Below are 22,964 nucleotides of genomic sequence, written 5' to 3' on the forward strand. Positions count from 1 at the left end.
TCAGGCGGGAGAACAGAAGCCTCCCTTGTGGAGTGAAGCTGGGGTCAGGGGTCACGGGCACAGAGCAGAGCTTCACGCTGCCACGGGGTTTCCACGAACCGGTTCCTGTGGCAGCACTTGTGAGAAAAATACTGCAAAGCGGGCGGCCTTTCTGGGCCACCGTGTTCCTGGGCCGGCTGTGCTGGGCTTCTCCGAGTGACGGCCGCTGTGTCTGTACTGCGACCCGGGCCCAGCTGCCTACAGGTGTCTGAGAGGGTGCTGGGTTCCGAGACCGACAGGCAGTGCTGAAACCGGGCTGGAAAGAGACGTGCCCTTGTTCCAGCCTGCGGCACGGGCCCCGGCAGCCACTGTGAGTTCTGTGAGCTCACAGAACCCCGGGGCTTCGCTTGCAGCCGGTGAGACTCAGACTGATACCGCTTTGGCGAGAATTTATTAGACGTGGGTTCACTGCAGGACTTCATTTATAGTAGTGGCATTTCATAAGCCACAGCGTACAGGATAAGGTCTCTGAACAAACCAGTAAGGAAATCATATGCTCCGAGCCAATGATAGACTAACGGCACGTCGTTCCAGGCGAGGGAAGACGGCCGGCATGGCCCGGATTTAGCTGCCAGCCCATAAAGTGCCACCATAGAGTGGTACCTGGTGGCCCATAGCACTCTGCTCTCTCCTGGACCTGTGGCTGTCCTCGTTTTCTGAGGCCTTCATGTGAGCAGTGGTGCGATATTCAGTCCACGCTGCCCTCTCCCCATCGTCTGTGCACATATTACCTACGCTCATCTTTGCAGCAACCCTAAGCATGGAGAAAGGCTTCCCTAAACAAGGATAAAAAGTAAACTACCCCATAGGCGGGGGAAGGCAAAGATCAACCGCTGTGACGGTACATTTAAACGTCTCTAGGGAAAAGACGCAGCGAACACAGACAAAGGGAGATGTTTTCGACGTGTCTGACGGGTGGAAAGGATCGATCCCTAAAACAGGTGTCTACAGATCACACGCAAGGGCCCAGATGGCCAGTCCCAGGAGAAGTGCACGTAGCTGATGAGGGTGCGGGTGACACGTGGCCTCAGGAGTCTGAGGAAGCCACTGAAGTCAGCATTGAGTCCGAACCTCAGATCGAGCAGTGTCACTTGGCAGTGAGGAGCATGGGGCACGTGCGTGTCGGCGGGGGTCTTTGTCGTTGAAGCCTTTTGGACAACTTGACTGCGTCTGTCTCTTTCTACGATTCTGCCCTTTGAATCGGCAGTCCTTCTCTTAAAAATCTAATTAAAAGATACTTCACGGGGGAAAAGGATGTATGTGCAGGATATTCTCGGCAGCACTTTCGCTGTGGTGAGAAAGTAATTGGGAACAGGGCAGACCCCGGAGTCCAGAGCTTGGGGCGCTGCTGGGCTCCCTGCAGGTCACCCCCACAAGGTGCTGCCTCCACCCGCAATCGAACCAGGTGGGGCGGAGAGCTGGCTTTTCCGCCGTTCGACTCCAGTCCTTTGCGGGTGATACTTTGGCAAATACAATAAAAAGGTGGCGGTGCCAGGTCACCCCCAAAGCTCCTAACGCTTATTCTCATCGTGGGTCCGGTGTCGTCTGTGCACCACCGGGCCAACTGACCCCTCTTGGGCAGATGCCGCCTGGACAAGCCGTTTGCGGACAGAAGCCACCGCCGGAGAGCGTGTCTGTGTCAGCAGGCGGGCACACGGAAGACGGTGTGTGCGCGTGCATGTGACTGTGCACGCACATAGACGGAGGGCTGCGAAGAAGCGTATCCGTTTCTCCGCGGTTTGGGGAGGAAGCTACCGAATGAGATTTTGGGAGTTTTCTCTGAATACTTCTGTATTGTTTGCAATCTGCAGCTATACCAAACGCTCTCAGTTTGCTTCCTTCTGGGAAGGCCATCTTCCCCCAAACCATGCGGGTGGTGGGGTTTCTGCTCTCCCACAGGGGTGCTTGGACCTCATGGCAAAGGCTTTAGGCGAGACTGGTCTGTCTGCATTTATTTTACAGAGATGATTTATCTGGTGTGTCAATACAGGTGGCGTGTAAACCAACTGTGACAGAAATGTCTTATCATCGTTTAACAGCATGAATAACACAAGACAGTCCAGCCTAGGTGGCATCATCTGTCTCCCGTGGTTTCCAGGCGCTTTTCCGGGCGCCTCTGCAGACCACCCCACCCCCTCGGCCCCGCCTGCACCCGCCCCGGGGCGTGTCCTCCCTCAGCTGCCTGTGGCAAGCACCCCGTCCCCGTCCCCGCAGCCCGGGGCTCCTCGAGGGGTCATCTGCAAGAATCTTCACATCCAGTGCTGTTGTAAAGACTTTGCTTTGGGGGCAGTTTCAGGATCGCAGCAAAACTGCCGGGAAGGTCCAGAGCTTGTCCGCGTGCCCGCGCCTCGCGCACAGCCTGCCCACGTACCCGCCACGGTGCTGTCGGAAGCCTCGTGCAGGGACGTTTCGCCTGCTCGTCCCTCCCCCACCCCGGCAGCCCTGGATCCTTGTCCTGTCCCCACAGCTCTGCCTTTTCCCAGGGTGCCTGGCACTTGGAGTCACACAGCCTGGAGCCTTTCATACCTGGCCTTTTCCCCTGAGCTCTTGTGTGTTCTGATTATAAAAAGGCTGTTTGCTCATTGCAAAGATGTAAGTGTGTGCAGGGAGGTGTTAATTCCTACAGGAAGGCACAGATTACTGACCTGAGCAAACCCGCGGCCCGGAGACGATGCCGGGCGCCTGTCCGTCCATCACGGTGTGAGTGTGCAAGCCCCCACACGGCCCCACGCTGGAGCGCGTGCCACGCGAGCTCTGGACCGGCCCTCTCAGGGCGCGTGGGGCCCGGACGGCCGAGCCCACCTCCAGCCAAAGCGGGTCTTGTGCGTTCCCAACAGTGAATGAAAGCGCTTGTCCGACCACAGCCTCGCAAGACGCCGTGCTCGTTCCGAGCTGTTTGTGCCTGTCCACTCAGGGAAAACGCATCGTCGTTTAACTCGGATTTCCAGTGTGTGCGTGTGTGCTGCCAGTGCGTGATGCCTCATCATGTCGTTTTCCTGCTGAACTTGTTGTTCGTCCAGAAGTGATTTGCTAAAAAAAAAAAAGGACAGGGGCGCCTGGGGGCTCCGTTGGTTAAGCATCTGGACTTCAGCTCAGGTCGTGATTTCACAGTCCGTTGAGTTCGAGCCCCGCGTCGGGCTCTGTGCTGGCAGCTCAGAGCCTGGAGCCTGCTGTGGATTCTGTGTCTCCTTCTCTCTTTGCCCCTCTCCCATTTGCACATGTGCTCTCTTTCTCCCTCTCTCAAAAATAAACATTTGGGGCGCCCGGGTGGCTCAGTCGGTTAAGCGTCTGGACTTCGGTTCGGGTCGTGATCTCACGGTTAGTGGAATCGAGTCTGCGTCGGGCTCTGTGCTGACAGCTCAGAGCCTGGAGCCTGCTTGGGATTCTCAAAAATAAATAAAAACACTTGGAAAAAGTTTAAAAAAGGACAAATGAGGCTTTCGTTGGCCTGCTGACCCCACACTGTTTAGCAGGTACACGTGAGTAAATAGTTCCTCACCTTTCTTTTTCGTAATTCCATGCACGTTTAAAAGCCTGTTGTAAACAGAAGCGGTGATCTTCTGTTGTTTTGCCTCCGCCTGCCAGGGGCTCCTTGACGCCTGTGGCCACACCTTCCTGGAGCCTCTCCCTGGCGGCCCACATTTTGTTTTGAACCAGGGTCTAGAATGATGGCTTGGCTGGAGAAAGAATTCCATGTCGGCATTTTCTTATAACCTTTCCAAAGCGGGTGTTTCTCTGTCTTTGAAGAAGTTGGCCCTTGGCCGGTGAAGCCCCTTCCTTGGGGGGTTGGGGGGGGGTGTCCCTGTTCCCTCTGGCTGCTCTTCTCCTGTGACGCCAGCCTGGGTCTGAGCGGGAGTGGGCGGGTGTTACTTTAACCTGCTCAGGAATGGAATTGTTTTTTTTAATCTTAAGACTTGTGGTTTGTTGGTTTTTCCCATTCTTTGAAATTTTTAGCCATTGTTTCTTTAAATGTTCTTCCCTTCTTTCTAATCTCTTCTGGAGATCTCATTAGACCTGCTGGGAATCTCTCTCCTCTCCCCCCGCCCCCCTCTTTCCCTCCTGCTTTCTCCCTCAGTCCCTCGCCCATGTTGTCTCTTTCCCTCTCCATCTCTCTCCCTCTCTTCCCCCTCCCTCTCTCCATTCATCTCTCTCTCTCTCTGTCCCTCTCCCTCCCTCTTTCTCTCTCCCTTCCCCCTCTTTCTCTATCTCTCCCTCTTCCCCTCCCCCTCCCTCCCTCCCTCCCTCCCTCCCTCCCTCCCTCCCGCCAGTGGATGGATTCCTGTGTCTTTTTTTTTTTAATTTTTTTTAATGTTTATTTATTTTTGAGAGAGACAGAGACAGAATGCAAGTGGGTTAGGGACAGAGAGAGAGGGAGACACAGGGCCCACCCAGGCGCCCCGGATTCCTGTGTCTTTGCAAGTTTGCATTTCACGTTTCTTCATTCCTTCCTTTGGGTTTGTTTGATTATTCTTTTCCCGATTTCTTTAACATGTACTTGATTCTTTTTAGTGATTGCATTTTTTAAGGTGTGAATCTTCCATCTGAGTGTTGCTTTTGCCACGTTGCAAAGGTTTTGAGGGATAGCGTTGTCAGTTTGATTAATGTCCACGTACTCTGCCATTATGGACTCAGGTCTTCTGTTTCATTCATGTTGTTTAGGAGAGTTTCAGGATTTTTTAGTCATTTTCAAACGTGTTGAATTTTACTTCTGAACCTGTTCCTTTAGCAGCCTTATCATACCAACTTATTAACGTTCTTTCTAAATATATGTGTAGTTGCCAAGAACCACGATTTTTGTGTTAAAATCTTGCCCGATTCTCCTTCCCTTCCTCACCGTGTGCGCCGTCCATTCTCCCGCTGCGTCACTCGGCGTGAAATATCCAGACGGTCACAGGTCCTGCCGGTCAGGTTGTGCAGTCTCCTTTCTGATGTTCAGCGCCACCGGGGGCAGAAAAAATGACGTTTTTAATCAGGTGTTTGGAAGGGTCGTTTCCAGAAGGAGGCAAAATATGGCTCTTGGACACCTATGAAAAAAGATACAGATTTGGGGCTTTCTTGTCATTCAGCAGTGACAGCCAGCTCCCAGGAGAGGGCCAGTCACGAGTTGCAGAATGAAGACACTGAATTGCGAGTGGAGCCGGATCTGGTTCTTCTTCTTCTTCTTTTTTTAATGTTTGTTTATTTTTGAGAGAGGGAGAGAGACAGCGAGAGCAGGGGGCGGGGGTGCAGAGAGAGAGGGGGACCCAGAATCGGAAGCAGGCCCCAGGCTCCCAGCCGTCAGCCCAGAGCCCGACGGGGGGCTCGAACCCACGAACCGCGAGATCGTGACCCGAGCCGAAGTCGGACGCTCCACCGACTGAGCCCCCCGGGCGCCCCCGGATCGGAAACCGTGGGTTGACCTCGTAAACTGCAAGCACGCCTCAACTTGCGGGCCGTGGGGGCCGAGGCCTTGCTGCCCTCAGAGCGGTTTCCACCCCAGAGCATATGTTTTCTTACCGTTTTTCTGCTTTGGATAAAACATAAGCTCAAACAAGGATGATTCGTGATCATAAGCAAGGCTGGTTGGTCACTTGGCGGGATTATTTCCATAGGTGTAGCAAGAATGTTAATACACCGAGCCGGCTTTCCTGAGTTCACTTTGCTAGAAGTTTCCATCAGGAGTCCAGATTGGACTTTTTACAAGCTTCTCGTTTGTTGTTCTGATGAGGCCAGGAAGCCAGTAACGCACTGGTGTCATCTGCTAAATGATTTTGAGCAAATTCCTTTTATCCCAAGGTTTCAGAACTACCCTGAGGCTCCACGGCCTGCTGGAGGTGACCTTCCCAGCTCTTTGCCAGCTGTGTGCCTCGGCTCCTTAAGTCAACCAGAGTAACTTCTGGTGACCGGTCCTGACAACTAAGTGAGCATCGCGCTCAAATCTGGCCCGCACCGCCCGTGTTTCCAGTCAGGTCCCGGTAAAACGGAGCACCGATTCTCAGGGCACCGGTGCAAGTAAAGAACTGTGTTGCAGGAGGGTGTTAAGAAACAAAATTCAAGCGGGTGAATTGGTAGATCTAACTGCCTTTGTTGAGCGATTCAGGACTCAGGCAGCATGCCATGCAGCAAGTAGAGGGAGCTCAGAGGGGCTGCACAGAGTGGAAGGTTCTTACAGGAAGGACAGTGGGGGCAAGAGGTACATTAGCAAAAGAAAAGGATTGTTTGCAGCAAGATCAGCTTCCCTACCTGTAAGGGCCGGGGTCCTTTGGGGTTGGGGAGGACCCAGTGGCAGACTCTACTGACTACAGGGCTCCTGACAACCGGTTAAAGCTGCATTTCTGGGGGAGGTTGCAGCTAGGTCAGGCACAAAGCCCTGGTTTGGGCCTGTGATTTGCTTTTGAACAAAAAAAAGAAGACTGGGGCGCCCGGGAGCTCAGTAGGTTGAGCGTCCGGCTCTTGGTTTCAGCTCAGGTCATGATCTCATGGTTTGTGAGTTTGAGCCCCGCTTTGGGCTCTGTGCTGACAGCAGGATCCTGCTTGGGACTGACTCTCTCTCTCTCTCTCTCTCTCTCTCTCTCTCTCTCTCTGCTCCTCCCTTGCTCTCTCTCTCTCAAAACAAATAAACTTAAAAAAAGAAAAAAGTAAGAAGACTCAACAAGAGTATCTGAGTTCTGAAGGACTTAGGGAGAGAAGAAGATGCCACGTAGAGATGTTTCACATCAGCTCACAAAAGCGGAGACCCCTGAAGCCTTACAGACTGCGGCTGGCTAAGAGGAGGGAGAACGGGCCCTGTCTAGAGCTAGGACGTCGAACGTGAAAGCGACGTATCCAGAGAAGAGCTGCCATCGCCCCTGCCCATCCCTTCCATCCTCGGTGACCAATTCTTGATCCGTTGGATTTTGGTTCCAGGTCAGAAGAGTCCACGTTCTTCTCGACCGGAGCTCTGGAAATCCTGCCTCACGCAACTGGGAGCATCTCAGAGTGGGCCAGGCACCGCCAGCAGAAGCCTGTGCCCAAAGTACAGCGGGCCCCTCGGCCCCAGGGGGTGCCCGAAACGGCAGACCGTACCGAACACTACGCATTCCACGTTTTTTCCTACACGTACGCGCCCACGATAACGTTTATAAGTTAAGCGCGGTAAGAGACTAGGATGATAGCTAATAAGAAAATAGAGCAATTAGAGCCATATGTTGTAAATAAAGTCCTGTGACTGCGGTCTCAGCACAGCCTTACCGAGCTGTCTCCCCTTTCCTGTGATGCCGTGAGACAGAGAAATGCCTGCGTGAGGAGACGGAGGAGGTGGACGCTGTGGGTGTGTGACAGACAGTAGGTCAAGAGGGGGACCGTGGGTCTCCAGACGCGCTGACAGCGAATGACTGGGGGCGCCTGTGGCTGAGACCGCGGCCGAGACCCATGCAGCCTTTCCACAGGCTCGTGGATGGTCCTCCCGACGACAGGCACGCTGGCCTCGCTCTAGAGATTTCCCTCTTGTCTCGTTTTTCTCCTCTTCTCTCTTCTTATCGAAGTGCAACTTTTCGCACAGTGACCGCACCGCCTTACTTTTCCAGTGGCAGTTTGCGTGGGTTCCGACTTCTCCACATCCTGGGCACCACTGACTTCCCGTCTTGTCCGTTCTGTCCGTCCTGATGAGTGAGAAGCCGTAGCTCACTGTGGTTTAGAGTCCGCGTTTCCCTGGTGGCTAACGACGCGGACCATCTCCGCGGGGGCCCGTCGGCCATTCGTGGGTCTTCGGATTCCATAGCTTTTAAGCTCCGGGTTTAAAATCTAAAGAAAACAAGTTCACTTCCGGATTCTGTCCTTCCCATGTGCTTTTGTCTCCTGGAGGAAGCTGACGGAGTATTCTGGGACCCATTGCTGGAGCTCCACGGTGACAGGGCTGGTTCGTTGAGTACCTAGATGCTAATAACATGCAATATATTCACCACCACCTTCAGATGGATGGATAATAAGCTTTTTCAAAATTTCTGTTTCAGTTTCTAATACAGTAAACATCAGTGTTTACAACTCACACACACCCCAAAACCTCGGAGTCCTCACTAAGCTTGTGTTTAGCCACGATGATTTGTTATTCCGACAAACCTTATTTCAACAGTAGTTGTATCTTGGCGTATTGTCAGCTTAAAGATGCATTTCCTAGATTTTTAGGTAACTTAACCCAAGTTGAGTTAACGAATGGGTATTCTTTGGCGACCCGGATCATTTCTGAGTAAGACAGGATGCTTGCAAGATGACAGGCGGAATCTTTGAGTTTATTCATTTAACCTCCTGCTGCTTGCTTTTCTGTGCTGCAGAGAGAGTGCTCGTTGGGACGGTCAGTGAAGGTGTTGATCTCTGCTTTGAGAAGCCGTGTCAGGCCACACGCAGCTGCGGGACGTCTTGTGTGCGCGTCACCCCCCACCGCGTGCTGCAGGAGAGAAGTGACTGGGGTAGGGGAGGAACGCGGTGTTCTTCTCGGGGTTTGTGTTTGGCATGAGGGAGACCCAGAAATGAGGTGCACGCAGAAAGCAAACCCTGCTGGTGCGTGGCTGGCTCAGTCAGTGGAGCGTGACTCTTGATCTCCGGGTGCGAGTTTAAGCCCCATGTTGGGCATAGAGCTTACTTTAAAATAAAAAGGTGAAAAAGAAGGAGAAGGAGAAATAATAAGAAAGCCAATCCTTTTCCTCTCCTTGTTCTTGTTCTAGGGAAACCACCTAATCAACCCCTGCCCACTCCTGAGGCCTGGAACCAGAGCGAAGCACCTTTGGGACAGGTGAAGCCCCACTCTGCAGCTCAGGTAATACTTACTCCTGTATCTAAGAACAGCATTTTCGGGGCGCCTGGGTGGCTCAGTCGGTTAAGCGTCCGACTTCGGCTCAGGTCACGATCTCGCGGTATGTGACTTCGAGCCCCGCGTCGGGCCCTGTGCTGACTGCTCAGAGCCTGGAGCCTGTTTCGGATTCTGTGTCTCCCTCTCTCTCCGACCCTCCCCCGTTCATGCTCTGTCTCTCTCTGTCTCAAAAATAAATAAACGTTAAAAAAAATTTTTTTTTAAATTACATCTTTTAAAAGTTTTTTTATATCCTTAGTGGTATTAAAATTTGTAATCTGTTTATTGGCCATTTGTATGTCTTCTTTTGTGGGTTATTTATACACGTATTTTGTTAATTTTTCTACTTGTATGTCTGTGTTTGTCCGTTTTTGTTTTGAGAGAGAGAGAGAGAGAGAGAGAGAGAGAATCCCAAGCAGGCTCCCAGCTCAGAGCCCGACTCAGGGCTCGATCTCACAACCATGGGATCACGACCTGAGCTAAAATCAAGAGTTGAGCCACCCAGGCATCCTTGTGCTTGTTAGTTCTTAAGAGGTTTTCATACACGACGGAACTGCTGCTTGTCTGTTATAAACCTTTGTCATATGCCTTGACGTTTTCTTTCTTTTTTTTTTAATCCACAGAGAACTTTCTTTAATGAGCTCCACCAGTGTACTTTAATGGTTTATTTCACTGGTTTTTGGCTTAGAGTGTTTTTCTCTATTTTGAGTTTGGGTAAATATCCACCCATTTCTTCTGGCTGTTCTGTCTCACAAATTATCATGACACCCATAAGTAATTACCCTCCTTTTTCTCACTGACTTCGAACTGATATTTTTATCATGTGCTAAACATCTCAACTCTTGTGTATTTTTTAAATTAATGTTTTATTTTGAAATGATTTCAAATTTACACAAAGTTGTAAAAATAACACATATACCCTTCACCTAGATTCACCAGTTGTTAACTCATTACTACATTTGGTTTGTCATTCTTTCTGTTCCTTCCCTCTGCCTCCCCCACGTTTTAGATGGATGGATGGATAGATAGATGATAGATGGATGGATGATAGATGGATGGATAGATAATGGATAGATGATAGATAGATGATAGATGGATAGATAGATGATGGATGGATGGATAGATGATAGGTGGGTGGATGGATAGATGGATGGGTAGATAATGGATAGATGATGGATAGATACGTGATATCGATGTTAGATGGATAGATAGATAATAGATAGATAGATGATAGATAGATGTTGGATGGATGGATGGATAAAGAGATATAGTTGGAGGAAAGGTAGAGAGAGACACACAGAGTCAGACAGCTTTGCTCCTGGACCAGCTAAGAATAAGCCCCTTCAGGTCTGAAAACAAAGATACCTTCTGACATTATGAAAATTAGGAAACAACATTAGTACAATCCATGGGGTGCCTGGGTGGCTCAGTTGGTTGAGCGTCCAACTCTTGATTTTGGCTCGAGTGATGGTCCCAGCCAGGGTCATGGGATCAAGCTCCATGTTGGGCTCCGTGCTGAGCGTGAAGCCTGCTTAAGATTCTCTCTCTCTCCCTCTCTCTCTCCCTCTGCCTCCCTTTGCCCCTCTCCTGCTTATGCACACACTTCCACGCTCTTCTCTCTCTCTCTCTCTCTCTAAAATAACACAAATAAAACACAATCCCAGAATTTCATACACGTCCTATACTCACATTTTGCCGATCACAAGTCCAGGACCCGTGTTGCCTCTAGCGCTTGCGTACCTGTGCGTGCGTGTGTGTGGTTGTGTGTGGTGCATGTGGCGATGTATTTATGCGTGTGCGTGGTGTGCACACGGTCACGTGCAGGTGCTTGTGTGGACATCTCCTCCACCCCAGAGGGGGCCTTCTGACCTTGTTTGTCCTTCACAACACTGCCATTTTGGAAGAGCCAGGACAGTATTTTGCAGAACGTGGAGTGACACCTGTGCGTTGTGAGATTCAGGTCCGCATTTATTTTCCACATGGCCCCAGTGAAGGGTCTCTTCCCCTTTAATACCATAGCTTTGTAATAGTCCTTGTTTCTGTCCCTTTACAAAGTTTTCTTAGCTGTTCTCCCCGTTTGGGCTTTACTCAGTGGATATTGTCATTTATGTATTTTTATTATAAATATTTTAGACTTCTAAGAAGATATCAAGACTAATGTAACTACACCATCCAACTTAATAAACACAATGTTATCAAGTGAAAACCCCCTTGAGTGTCCTACCAGACATCCCCCCCCTTCAGACTTTCTCTCAGCAGATATTTGAAAATCCGTATAAATCACGTCTGGTCGTGTATGTATCTTTCTGCACGGTGCTTTCATCCAACATTATGTTTCTGAGATAATATCAAGGCCGATGCAAACTTTTCTGTAAAGGGCTGGAGACCAACTATGTAGGGCCCCACTTTTAAGGACCCTACATTCTCTGTGGCAGTTTAGCTCCGCGATGAGCCTGAAGGTGTCTCAGGTGTGGTATGTGAACAGGTGGGCATGGGTGGTGCTCTGGTAAAACTTTATGGATCCTGAAATGTTTAATTTCATGTAATTTTCATGTCATGAAACATCCTTCTTTTGATTTTTTTCAACTATTTAAAACTGTAGGGGCGCCTGGGTGGCCCAGTCGGTTGAGCGTCCAACTTCAGCTCAGGTCATGATCTCGCGGCTCGTGAGTTCAAGCCCCGCGTCGGGCTCTGTGCTGACAGCTCGGAGCCTGGAGCCCGCTTCGGATTCTGTGTCTCCCTCTCTCTCTTCCCCTGCCCTGCTTGCACTCTGTCTCTCCGTCTCAAAAATGAATACACATTAAAAAAAAATCTTTTTTTAATTTTAAAATGTGAAAACTCGGTACCCGGCTGGCTTAGTAGAGTGTATGACTCTTGACCTCGGGATTGATCTCAGGATCGTGAGTTCGAGCCTCACATTGTGTGTAGAGATTACTTAAAAATAATAACATCGTGGGGCTCCTGGGTGGCCCAGTTGGTTAAGCATCTGACTCTTAATTTTGGCTCAGGTCATGGTCTCCCAGTTTCATGAGTTCAAGCCCTGCGTTGGGCTCTGCGCTGTCAGTGTGGAGCCTGCTTGGGATTCTCTCTCTCCCTGTCTCTCTGCCCCTCCCTCACTTTCACTGTCTCTGTTGCTCTCAAATAAATAGGTAAAAATAAACTTTAAAAATAAAATAGGGACGCCTGAGTGGCTCAGTCGGTTAAGCACCCAACCTCGGCTCAGGTCATGATCTCGCGGTTTGTGAGTTCAAGCCCCACATCGGGCTCTGTGCTCACAGCTCCGAGCCTGGAGCCTGCTTCGGATTCTGTGTCTCCCTCTCTCTGCCCCTCCCCCACTTGTGCTCTATCAAAAATAAATAAATGTAAAAAAAATAAAATAAAAGATAATAAAATCTTTAAAAAAATAAATAAAAATGTAAAAACTGTTCTTAGCTCATGGGCTGGACCAAAAAAAGGTGGTGGGCGGGGTCTGACCTGCGAGGCATGGCTTTCCAGGTCTAGACACTGGTTTGTGTATATTCTTTCTATCGTATGAATATATCAACGTTTATTTATCCATTCTTCTGTCAGTGGGCATTTAGGCTATTTTTTGCTATAAACATTGTTATGAATGTCCTCTTGTGTTATGAATGTCCTCTGCCTCCCCCATTATCAGCATCCCCCACCAGATGGCGTGTCCATCGCAACTGCGAACCTTCAGTGACACACAGCTATCGCCAGAGTCCAGAGCCCCGGTGCACTCTCGTGCTGGACATAATAAGGGTTTGCACAAACGGATGCTGACGTGTGTCCATATTACGGTCTCACACCGAGTAGTCTCACTGTCCTAGGAATCCTCTGTGTCTGTGCATCCCTCCCCCTTTTCCCAACTCCATCCTTGGTACCGAATGAGCTTTTTACGGACCCCGCAGTTCTGCCTTTTCTGGGATGTCACAGAGTTGGAATCATACGCTATGTGGCCTTTCTCGGACTGGCTTCCTTCTCTTGGTTACGTGCGTTTACGTTTCCTCCACGTCTTTTCATGGATCAGAAGCTCATTTCTGTTCAGCGCTGGGCAATGCTCTGATGACTGTACCGTTTATCTTGAATATTTCTAAACACACATTTTCTAGCTGTTGCAGGCCGTTGGGAACCTAGTTGATTTTTCTCAGATGATTTGGTATCTAGCAATTCTGCAGAAGTGATTGGTGCTGGTGCGCGTGGCCAGAGTTTTCCCTCGGTTCTCTATGGGGACAGAGCCCCTGCTGAGGTCAGGCTCCTTCCTTCTCAGTCCTGTCTCTGCTCAGTCCTGTCTCCTGACTCCCATGCAGTGGAAACAAGAGCAGGCTAGCTGGCATCCACACCTTTGTCCTGACTTAAACAGTGCTTTTTGCGTTTTTCTTTAAAGATTTTATTTTTTTAAGCAATCTCTACGTCTGAAATGGGGATCGAACTCATAACCCCAAGATCAAGAGTCACACACGCTCCACCAACCGAGCCAGTCAGGAGCTCCAAATGCTTTTTGCATTTTATCTTCAAGTAGAAAGTTTGCTGTAGGTTTGGGTACTATGTTGAATCCTACAAAACTGCCATTTTTGTAGGTTAAAAGCGGTCAAATATCAGCGAGTTTATGTGGCCCAGCCTCTTCCAGACCGTTCGTCAGTTTAAAGCAGCGCTCTCTCCTCCTGATCTACTGAGTTTTTACGCAGAGTAGATGCTGAATTCTGTGGGCGGGTGCTTCTGGCTCCACCCCAGGGGCCCCGAGCGGGTTCCCGGCCGGCTGGATGCTGCTGCCCTTCCCGGGAGCTTATGCCCGTCCAGCGTGCCGGCCGCGTGCCGGCCGGGGCCTGGCACCTTAGCCCCCCAGCGCGGGCCGCCTGCCGCTGCCCTCGGAGTGTTCACAGCGCGGTTCTCCGCACGACCAGAACCTTCCGCCTCTCATCAGTCGTTGAAAAGTATCGTGCGTGCATCCCGGAGCCGTGTCTGTGCGTGTGTGCGTGTGTAGTTTTTTATTCGCTAATATTCCGCTTCTCTGAAGGGGGTGGAGTTTCATAAACTCTTGACCCTAGACCATATGCTGATGTCTCGCGAACGGTCTCCAGTGTGCGTCAGATAAAATCAGAGAGCGCCAGGTGGGTGATGGGCGGCCTGTTCGGCCGTGGGGTGACGCGAGCTCCAAGTCGGCCCTGGCGAGGTGGCAGAGGCGGCGGCGTTGGGCTCCACGCTGAGCTGGGGGTGGGTGCGGGGCCAGTCGGCGGGGGGTCCTGGCTGGGAGGAGGGGGCGGCCGGCCAGGAGATGCGTCAGGTCTGGATTTGCTGTGGGATGGACATGGAATGTGAGAGAAGGAAGGAATCCGGGTTCGAGGCCTGGCAGCTGTCCGGGGGGAGGCGAGCGGCGGTCTGGGACCAGCGATCCCCGAGCTGCCCACCAGCCTCGTCCGTGGGCACACACACCTCGTGGGGTGTTGGGGGCCTTCTGCTGGAGCTAAACACAAGCCCTCGGCAAAGGGCAGGGTCTGAGCCATGGGACAGCAGGGACGCGCCAGGCCGTCTGGAATGGCTTTGGCTCTGTGGGAGAGATGTCCACGGCTGTGTGCCTGGCGAGGAGACGTGGCCTGAGACAACTGGGCAGGGCTGGCCACAGAGAGGGGCTGAAGACCATGGCACTTTCCACCAGAGGATCCCTCCCCTGGAGGACCTCCTCCCCTAGGGGACCCGTTCTCCTGGAGGAGGACCCCCCTCCTAGAAGACCCCCCATCCCCTGGAGGACGCTTTTTCCACTTGTGGGAAATGCTGTTAAAACTTCGAAGTGCCTCAGCTAGTTGTTCATAACTTTTCAAATCATCTGCATTAATTAATTAAACTTCTGCATACGTGTTATTGAGGAAAATGTCCTAAGTCATAGAATAAATATGCCCGTTAGCCGTTACAGTAAAACATGCATATTGTTATCTGTACCTTCACTTCTTTCTGGAACATTAAGTACTTTATTACACTAGGGGCGCCTGGGTGGCTCCGTTAGTTAAGTGCCTGATTCTTGATTTTGGTTCAGATTATGATCTCAAGGTTTGTGAGTTCAAGGCCCCAAGTCAGGCTCCGTGCTGACAGCAGGGAGCCCTCATGGGGATATTCTCTCTCTCTCTCTCTCTCTCAAAACAAATAAATAAACTTGAAAAGTACTTTATTACACTTTATTAATCTCTTTCAAACTACAAAACTACCATGTCTTGGATAATCCAGTGAAAGGACTCCTTTCTTAAAACATGAGAAAAGATGAGACTCTGGGGCCCACTTTTTTAACCAATAGATAAATAAGCAAAGGGTATGGCCAGAAAGCACAGAGGAAGACGCACAGTGAGTCCCTCAACAAATGCGAAAAGCCATTTATTGTCAGTGCTGCCCCAGGGGCTGTCAATTAAATCCAAAAGATTTGTGTGCGTTTCTCAGTTGAAAACTCAAATATTGATTGAACTAGAGCGGAGGAGAGCTGGGTGGTGGGTGTGAGTGCTCCCTGGGGCGGGAGGAGGCTGGTGGATCTGGCTGGTTCCCAGGGGCCCCACTGGCCTGCTGCCCGGGCTCTGCCCTGGTGCCCCTGCTTTTAATTCTTACATTTTCTTCCATGTTTCATTCTGTGCCTCTTTAGAAACTCCCCCATGCTCGCTTCTGACTGCCGTCCTGCAGGCGTCCCCACAGAGAGGGGTGCAAAGAGCCATCAGAGCGATGCACCGATGATGTGCCAGGGACATGTGCCCTGGGAGGGTCTGTGTGACGTTAGGTTCTCGGTCTCCTGAAGGATGTGAGGGGCACTCAGATGGCCACTGAAGGCCTGCTGTGGTCATCCTGGCTCGTGGACACGACCACGCCCCTCCCTTGTGGCCAATCCCCAATGTGAGCGAGTCCCTGATACCGGAGACTTGGGGACAGCGTTTCTTCCTGCTTTTGAGGGAGACCTGGGTGACACGCCCCCTCGATGACACATGGCACTGAGTCCTTTTCTCTGCATTTCCACGGCAGGGCTCTAAGAGCGCCAAGACAGAACGTTCCTCTGGACGCCCCGGGGAGGCCCGGCCCCACCTGGCCCAGAGCATCAGCAGAAGGTCCAGTCCGCCAGGCTGCACAGCAGGAGCTGAGGCCGGGTCGGGGCAGGTACAGCAGGGCCGCGTCTCAGTGCAGGGACCCACTATGGGGAACCCGTGTGCCTTCTGTCCCAGTGGGTGGCTGTTGCCCTGAGTGACTGCGGTGTCAGGACCAGACACCTCTCCTCGCGTGGGCGGGGGCAGGGGGGGTCTCCGTCATGCCCTTGCACAGCGAGACCCCCGCCCCAGGGCACACACGGGCCCCCACAGCGGGCCTTCGCGGCCGGAGAGCATGGGCTTTGGGGCATCTGCCCTTCTTTCCAGGTCCCACCTCCCGTAGAGACTGGACTGCCTTTGCCCTGCACATCGCGAGGCCTTCTGGAGCCCAGGGGAACCCCAGCTGGAGTGCCCGGGGAGCGCGGGCCTGACCGAGGGCCGCCCACCGTCCCACCACTCACCCAGCAGGACTCTGAGGGCTGTTTCTGTCTTTGTTTACTGTCATAGGGGCAACACGGGATCTCCAGGGCGACTTACAGATCAGCTCGGCAGAAGGAAAGCCGGTCCCCAAAGCCACACCTGGCTCAAGAATCCCGTGAGGAAAAGAGCCACCACACCCAAAGCTCCTCATCACCAGCCAGTGGTCCCCTCCAGGACACGTGGAAGTTACTGGACCTGGGATCCAGCCCCTCCGGCCTCACGTCCCAGGACGACTCTGTGCCAGGTAGGCTGGGGCCGGGACACAGGGGCGCACGAGTGCCTGGCTCCGGGGTCCCAGACACGCCAGGCTCGGCCACTCGTCACCAACACACTCCAGAGGCAGAGAGATGAGCGGACGTGACACGAGAAGGGTGGTTACTGCAGCGAGGCCGATGTCAGGAGGACCGTGGGCGAGCAACTCGAAGACGCTCTGCAAAGCGGGGAAAACAGTCCCAGGCTCATCTATAGGGAGAATGCGGGCCGGCGGTCGGTGGGCCCGTGTAGGTGGGCGGTGAGGGTCAGGCAGATCACCGTCGGGGGCTGTCTCACGGGGGCCCGGTGTCCTGCAGGGCGGTTCTTGTTGCCGAGGGGTAGTTTCTGTTCCCGCCACGGATGCTTTGCCTGAGGTAAGAGAGAAGCTGGAAGGAAGAACTTACTCGTTCAGAAAGTAGGAAGTCAGAATGGAGGGAGTCGACATCCTGTCTTAGGCGAGACGCGCTTCCCCTCCGCCGCTGTCCAGGAGGGCTGGGTCCGCGGTGGCTGATGTGCAGACAGACACCGCGTTCTCTCCGCCCGTTCCGCCTGTGCGGGCTCCTGCTGTGTCACCACAGTGCCAGTCCTCCTGCTCGGGTGCTGCCCGGTGCCGCGGGGTCCCCTCCACGGGGGCTGGTGCGGTCCTTCCGTCTGGGAGAGCCGGCCACTCTCCGGCCTCCCGAGCACGCCCGTGTGTCCCTGTCCCTGCCCCGCCAGGTCCTCGCGGGCGTCCAGGAGATGCATTTGCTCTGTCGGGAGAGCAGCCTGACCCCGAGAAGCGGCCAGAAGCTGGAGGAAATCCCTTCGGAATCCGTCCACAGGGAGCGCCCCTGCTCGGGGTCTCAGCCCCACGTGGGCCGCACCTCGTCGTGTAGATGTGCCCTGACCGATGGGACTGTTGTCCCTGCAGTGGATATTTTAGGTCATTTCCAATCTTTTGCCATACAAGTCACATTACAGTGATGGCCTGGGACACATGCCTCCCGCTGAAAGCCTGTATGTGAGTCCCCAGAGTGGGGGTTGCCAGGTCGAAAAGCAGGTGTATTTCTAGTTCGGGAAGGTCCGGTCCGGTGGGGTCCGTGGGACCACCCCCGCTCACACGGACACCAGCAGGGTGTGCGAGGCTGCGCACACGGCACTGCGGACGTCACCCGCGTCTCCTGTCCGAGGTGGTGCGGCGTTTCCCCGAGTGGCTCTGGGCAGGAGTCCCCTCCTCTCCCCTGGCTCCCGCTCTGCCCCTTCCCGCCTGCCGCGGCTCCATCTGTAGGAGCTCGTCCTTCCTGATGGAAATTACCCCTTTCCCGAGACACAGTTTACAAATACTTTCCCACCTTCCGGCAGTTTCTCATTTGACTTTCGGCTTATGGTGGTTTTTGTCATGTGTGTATTTGTGTGTGTGTGTGTGTGTGTGTGTGTGTGTGTAGTTAGTGTTCTTGTTTTTCACCCTTTCTGGTTCCTGTGCCTTTTTTTGGCCTTTTCCACTCCACAATTGGAGATTATTCTTCCCTGACTTCTTCTAATACTTATGGCTTCATTTTTTTAATGTGTAAATCCGTGAATCATTTGGAATTTATCACTGTATACGTTACAAAATAGGAACCAAACTGAGTTTTCGTCCCGATGGCCCAGCGGCACTCACTAGTGGCCCGTGTTGCCCTCTTGTTGGAAGTCCCGCTGTCACTGCGGTGCTGACTTCCCCAGGGCGTCTGTGTCTGGCCCATCCCACCATGGCGCCCGGGTCTCCACCTGCCCGTGGGCGGTGCTGGGCTGTTGGCGTCGTGACCGCCCCACGGCCCTCGGCCGGCCTGGGCTCTCCTCGCTGTACCTTTCTGCGCATTTTCCCGGCTATTCCCGCGCGGTCTCAGCCTCATGCTCCTCCCCAGACTCTGCCCCTGGGTTTCCCAGGTGGGCCTCAGCCCTGCTCGCTTCGTATTTCACTGACTCACCGGCTTCCTCTGATTCCCCTCCTTCCCGCGCCCATCTGTTGGGGCGGCGCCTTCTGCAGAAAGGACAGCGCCGTCCCCGTCCCCTGTGCCCTGCTGACCCGTGTGCGAGTCTGCCACAGGGGCTCCGTACATGCTCTTCCCTGGGAGCCCTCGTTGCTGGCACTTCCCTCCGGTGGCTTTTTGTGTATTTTCTGCTTGGCGTGCTTGAAGAATTTTTTATCTTCTCACGCCTTTCATTGAATAGGTCACATTTTCCATCTCCAGCCTGTTTTTAAGTGACACTCAAGTTTTATTCTTCTGGTGGTTACTCCCAGCTTATTTTCATTTCACCCATCAGTTTCTTAAACTTGTGGATGTTTGCATTTTTCTGTTACCATCCATGAGGATATTAGCTGTTCGGGAGGGGTGTCTTTTAGACAAAATAAATTTGATTCAGTTCCTTCAAACTTATCCGTGGCTACCTTAGTAGCCTCTAAGATACGTTGTTCTTCTTCCAGAATAGCCTTAGAAGAGAATTTTTATATGGGAAACTCTTTGAGGCCGTCCATGTGGGGAGGACTTTTATTTCTGCCTCACATCTGACTCGCTCTAGTTAAGCGAGCGCCCCATTTCTCACAACATAGCCGGCTAAGTGCCGGACTGGCTTCCTTTGCACATGTCCACAGAAAATACCACTGTTGGGGCCTCCTGATCTCGGGGTGGGGAGTTCGACCCCCATGCTGGGCGTGGAGCCTAGTTGGAAGGAAGGAAGGCAGGAAGGAAGGAAGGAAGGAAGGAAGGAAGGAAGGAAGGGGAAAAGAAAAGAAGAAAGAAAGAAAGCAGGGCTTGCCTTTTTGAAAAATGCCATAGTCACACTTGAAGGGGTCCATACGTGGCAAGAAAGTGAAGAATTTTTTTTTTAAGTTTGTGTATTTTGAGAGGGACAGAGACAGCACAAGTAGGGAAGTGACAGAGAGAGAGAGAGAGAGAGAGAGAGAGAGAATCCCAGGCAGGCTCCACACTGTCAGCACAGAGCCTGAGGCAGAGCTACAAGCTACAAGCTGAGATCATGACTGAGCTAAAATCAAGAGTTGGATGCTTAACCGACTGAGCCAGGTGCCTCAAGAAGGTGAAGAATTATTATTTTAATGTTTTTATTTATTTTTGAGAGAGAGAGACAGAGCACAAGCAGGGGAGGGGCAGAGAGAGAGGGAGACAGAGTCCGAAGAAGGCTCCAGGCTCTGAGCTGTCAGCACAGAGCCCAACGCGGGGCTTGAACTCAGGAACCGCGAGATCATGACCTGAGCCGAAGTCGGATGCCCAACTGACTGAGCCACCCAGCACCCCTAACTTTTACTTTTTTAAGTAATCTCTACACCCAACACAGGACTCGAAATCACGACCCCGAGAGTAAGAGTTGCACGCTCCTCTGAGCCAGCCAGGCGCCCCAATGTTTGTTTTATTCTTCAAGTTATTTTATTTTTATACTTTAAACTGTACATGTACATGTGTTTGATGAAACTTTTTGGGCATCCTTTGTAATAGAAAGTCTTAAAGAGAGAGACAGTGGTCTCCCCGGGGCGTGTGGCCAGGAGGCCAGGTGAGGTCAAGACGCAAGGTGAAGGTTAGTGTGGGGTTACAGGTGGTCCCCGCGGACGGGCCACACAGCCATGCCAGTCTTCCGGGCGGGAGGAGCTGGAGGGAAGAATGGGGCAGACGACTTCTTCCAGAAGCCGTGCTCTTGAAAAGCAGCAGTTCCGAGAGGCCACGCCCGTCCACGTGCAGGTGGAAGGGACGGCCTGGTGGTGACTTCCTGTCAGAGTCCCTTCCTTTCCTGCTTTTAAGTGGCACAGAGCCGTGGCTCAGGGGTGAGGAGGGCGGCGAGTCGGGAAGCAGGCAGAAGCAGGGGCCAAGCGGGGCCGGTTGGTGAGCAGGGCGGCCAGCCGGCTGCTGCAGGTGACAGCGGGGACCGTTCCGGGTGGGGAGGAGCACAGCGGCAGTGCCGGTGCCCGGCGAAGCCCCTCGGCAGCCCTGACCTGCTGTGCACAGGTCACAGACAGCCTCCTGAAGGTGACTTAAAGCAGCCCCAGAAACTTATACGTGCTCACTGGACCCAGGAGGAGACAGCCGAGGTGGTGAGCATTTGGTCACATTCCTGACACGCAGTGAGCACGGCACGGCAGTGGCACTGACTCGCTGACCAACACATAGGAGTCCGTCAAGTTGTGTGTCGAGCCCAGAGGCAGATGAGCCAGGGGCTGGCTGGTCTGGGGCTCTGTCTCCTCCTAATGGTCCAGAAGAGCTGCAGCAGCTCCGAGCCTCACGTCAGAAGGCCCGCTTCTCTCCCCACACTTCTTTCTTTTCATTGGGAAGGGAAGTGTTTTCCCCAGAGCTCCAGACAGACCGTCTTCCACCAGGGGACTGTCTCAGAGCCTGAGAACAGCAGGCAGGGCCTCGGCAAGGAAACCAGGAAGGCTGTGGGGCGGGCCTTCAGCACGGTCTGTGCAGGGGAGGGTGGTCACACACCGGCTGGGGCTGGGCCTGTCGCCCCTGCCCTTTATGAGCAGCGCTTTGGGATTGAGAAGTAGGAGAGATATGTTTGGCTCACCCTGGGAAGCATTGAGGCGGGAGGAAAGGTTGGAATGAACGCATTGTGGTCGTTCCAACTGTCTACAGAGTTTCTTTGTGCTCCCCTCATGTGTTGACTGTTCGAGTATGCATAACGGAGTTATCTGTATGATATTCTACTTTCTGTAAGCATACGTCTTTTTTATTGTTATTTTTAAGTGTTTACTTATTTTGAGAGAGAGAGAGAGTATGCACGAGCCGGGGAGGGGCAGAGAGAGAGTCCCAAGAAGGCTCCGTGCTGTCAGAGTAAGAGCCTGACTCAGGGCTCAGACTCGCAAACTGTCAGATCATGACCTGAGCCGAAATCAAGAGTTGGACACTCAACCAACCGAGTCACCCAAGTGCCCCCTATTTATCATCATTTTTTAAAGATTTTATTTTTAAGTAATCTCTACGCCCAACATGGGACTTGAACCCACCATCCTGAGATCGAGAGTCACAGGCCCCACCCACCGAGCCAGCTAGGCGCCCCTCAGAATACTTTTTAAAACCTTACTGGTTTCTTCAGTGATACTCTCAGGAAGTCAGTAACTCTGCTTCGGACGTAAACCTGTGATCGTAAGCATTTATGATAAAGTACAACGTGGGCGATCCGTCCAGACAGGCAATCTAGAGGCTCCATTATAGAGCCTGGGATGAAGCGTCTTCTCCTTTTGTAAGTGTTCCGTGCATTGTGAGGAACAAACTGTGAGTCCTAGCAGTCGTGAAAAGTTAAAAACAATATTGAAATAGTGTAACAGTGTGTGACACCTGCACTTAATAACATGAAGGATTGCTTCCATTACACGGATTTCTCAAGCGCTTGGCTCTTGTCGCTGAAAAGACGTACTCCTTTTGGTTTTGAGGTGGGACCAGAGCCCCTCCTGGCCTCCGTACTGCCCCAGGAGGCCTGGCCAGGCCCTGCTGCAACCCTATCCCGGGGCAGGGCCTGAGCCCAACCCTGACCCCCTGGGTCTGCACAGGTGCCTGGGGTCCGGACCCACAACTGCACCCAGGACTTCGGGGTCACCGTGCCCCCCCTTCTCCACCCTGCCCGAGGGATCCGGCCCCTTCTCCTGACCCCCACCCCCACCCCTGCTCCACGCTGACCCTGACCCTACTCTTCTGTCCTCTCTCCTTGCTGCAGAGCCTGGGGCTCCGACCCCTCCCCGGAGCCCCATGCACCCCAGGCCCCTCCTGCCCACACCTCTGGACACCTCCCCCCCCACCATCCTCTCAGAGCACCTGCCTGTGGCCCATCACCTTCCAGCTGGCTTCCTCCCCTCCCTCAGCACTAGCGCACCGCCCCCCCCCCCACTCTGTCCTGGGACAGCCTGGCGCTGGGGCAGGGCTAGCACAGCAGGTGCGCGACAGGTGCTCAGTCGAGCTGAGCAGGGAGGTGACTGGAGAGAATGGAGCCCAGGGAGGCCCTGAGTCTGCAGCCCAGCGGTCTGTGCTCTCAGGAAAACCATGTGATGAGAGACCCTACCAGGCATTGTGGGAAAAGTACATCTTTATAAGTCAGCTCTTCTAGATGGGAGTATTACATACTACAAAGCTGTTTTCTCTACGCTAAGGAGTCAGTGTAATTCTAACTGAAATACGGACAGTTTCTCTTGAAGCGAAATGAGTGGTTTTCAAGGCCAGTAAAATGCACGGGGAACAGGCCGCACACAGCAGGAACCTTCTAGCTGTGGGCATATGTTACGTAAGGAGAGGCCGACACAGGATGGCCCGGCACACGACTGCCCACCAGCAGTGCCGGCCACACGCTAAAATGCCTCCCACGCAGAGTTCAGTGGCTTA

The 22,964-nt window shown here is 52.8% G+C and overlaps 1 protein-coding gene across 5 annotated transcripts in view; it reads left to right on the top strand.

The window, feature by feature from the left end:
• Window positions 1-22,964, top strand: part of CCDC57 (coiled-coil domain containing 57) — a 102,124-nt gene that overhangs the window by 56,774 nt on the left and 22,386 nt on the right. For 3 of the 5 annotated variants that reach the window (XM_049635422.1, XM_049635423.1, XM_049635425.1), the window contains 4 exons: window positions 8,328-8,462; window positions 8,718-8,809; window positions 15,836-15,967; window positions 16,402-16,618. In XM_049635422.1, the coding sequence (XP_049491379.1) occupies window positions 8,328-8,462; window positions 8,718-8,809; window positions 15,836-15,967; window positions 16,402-16,618 (576 nt within the window). Of the gene's footprint in view, window positions 1-6,650; window positions 7,153-8,327; window positions 8,463-8,717; window positions 8,810-15,835; window positions 15,968-16,401; window positions 16,619-22,964 lie in introns of those variants that run through there. The other 2 variants (XM_049635424.1, XR_007459024.1) reach the window with 2 other exon arrangements.

Source organism: Panthera uncia, chromosome E1, assembly GCF_023721935.1.
Source record: "Panthera uncia isolate 11264 chromosome E1, Puncia_PCG_1.0, whole genome shotgun sequence".
NCBI lineage: Eukaryota > Metazoa > Chordata > Mammalia > Carnivora > Felidae > Panthera > Panthera uncia.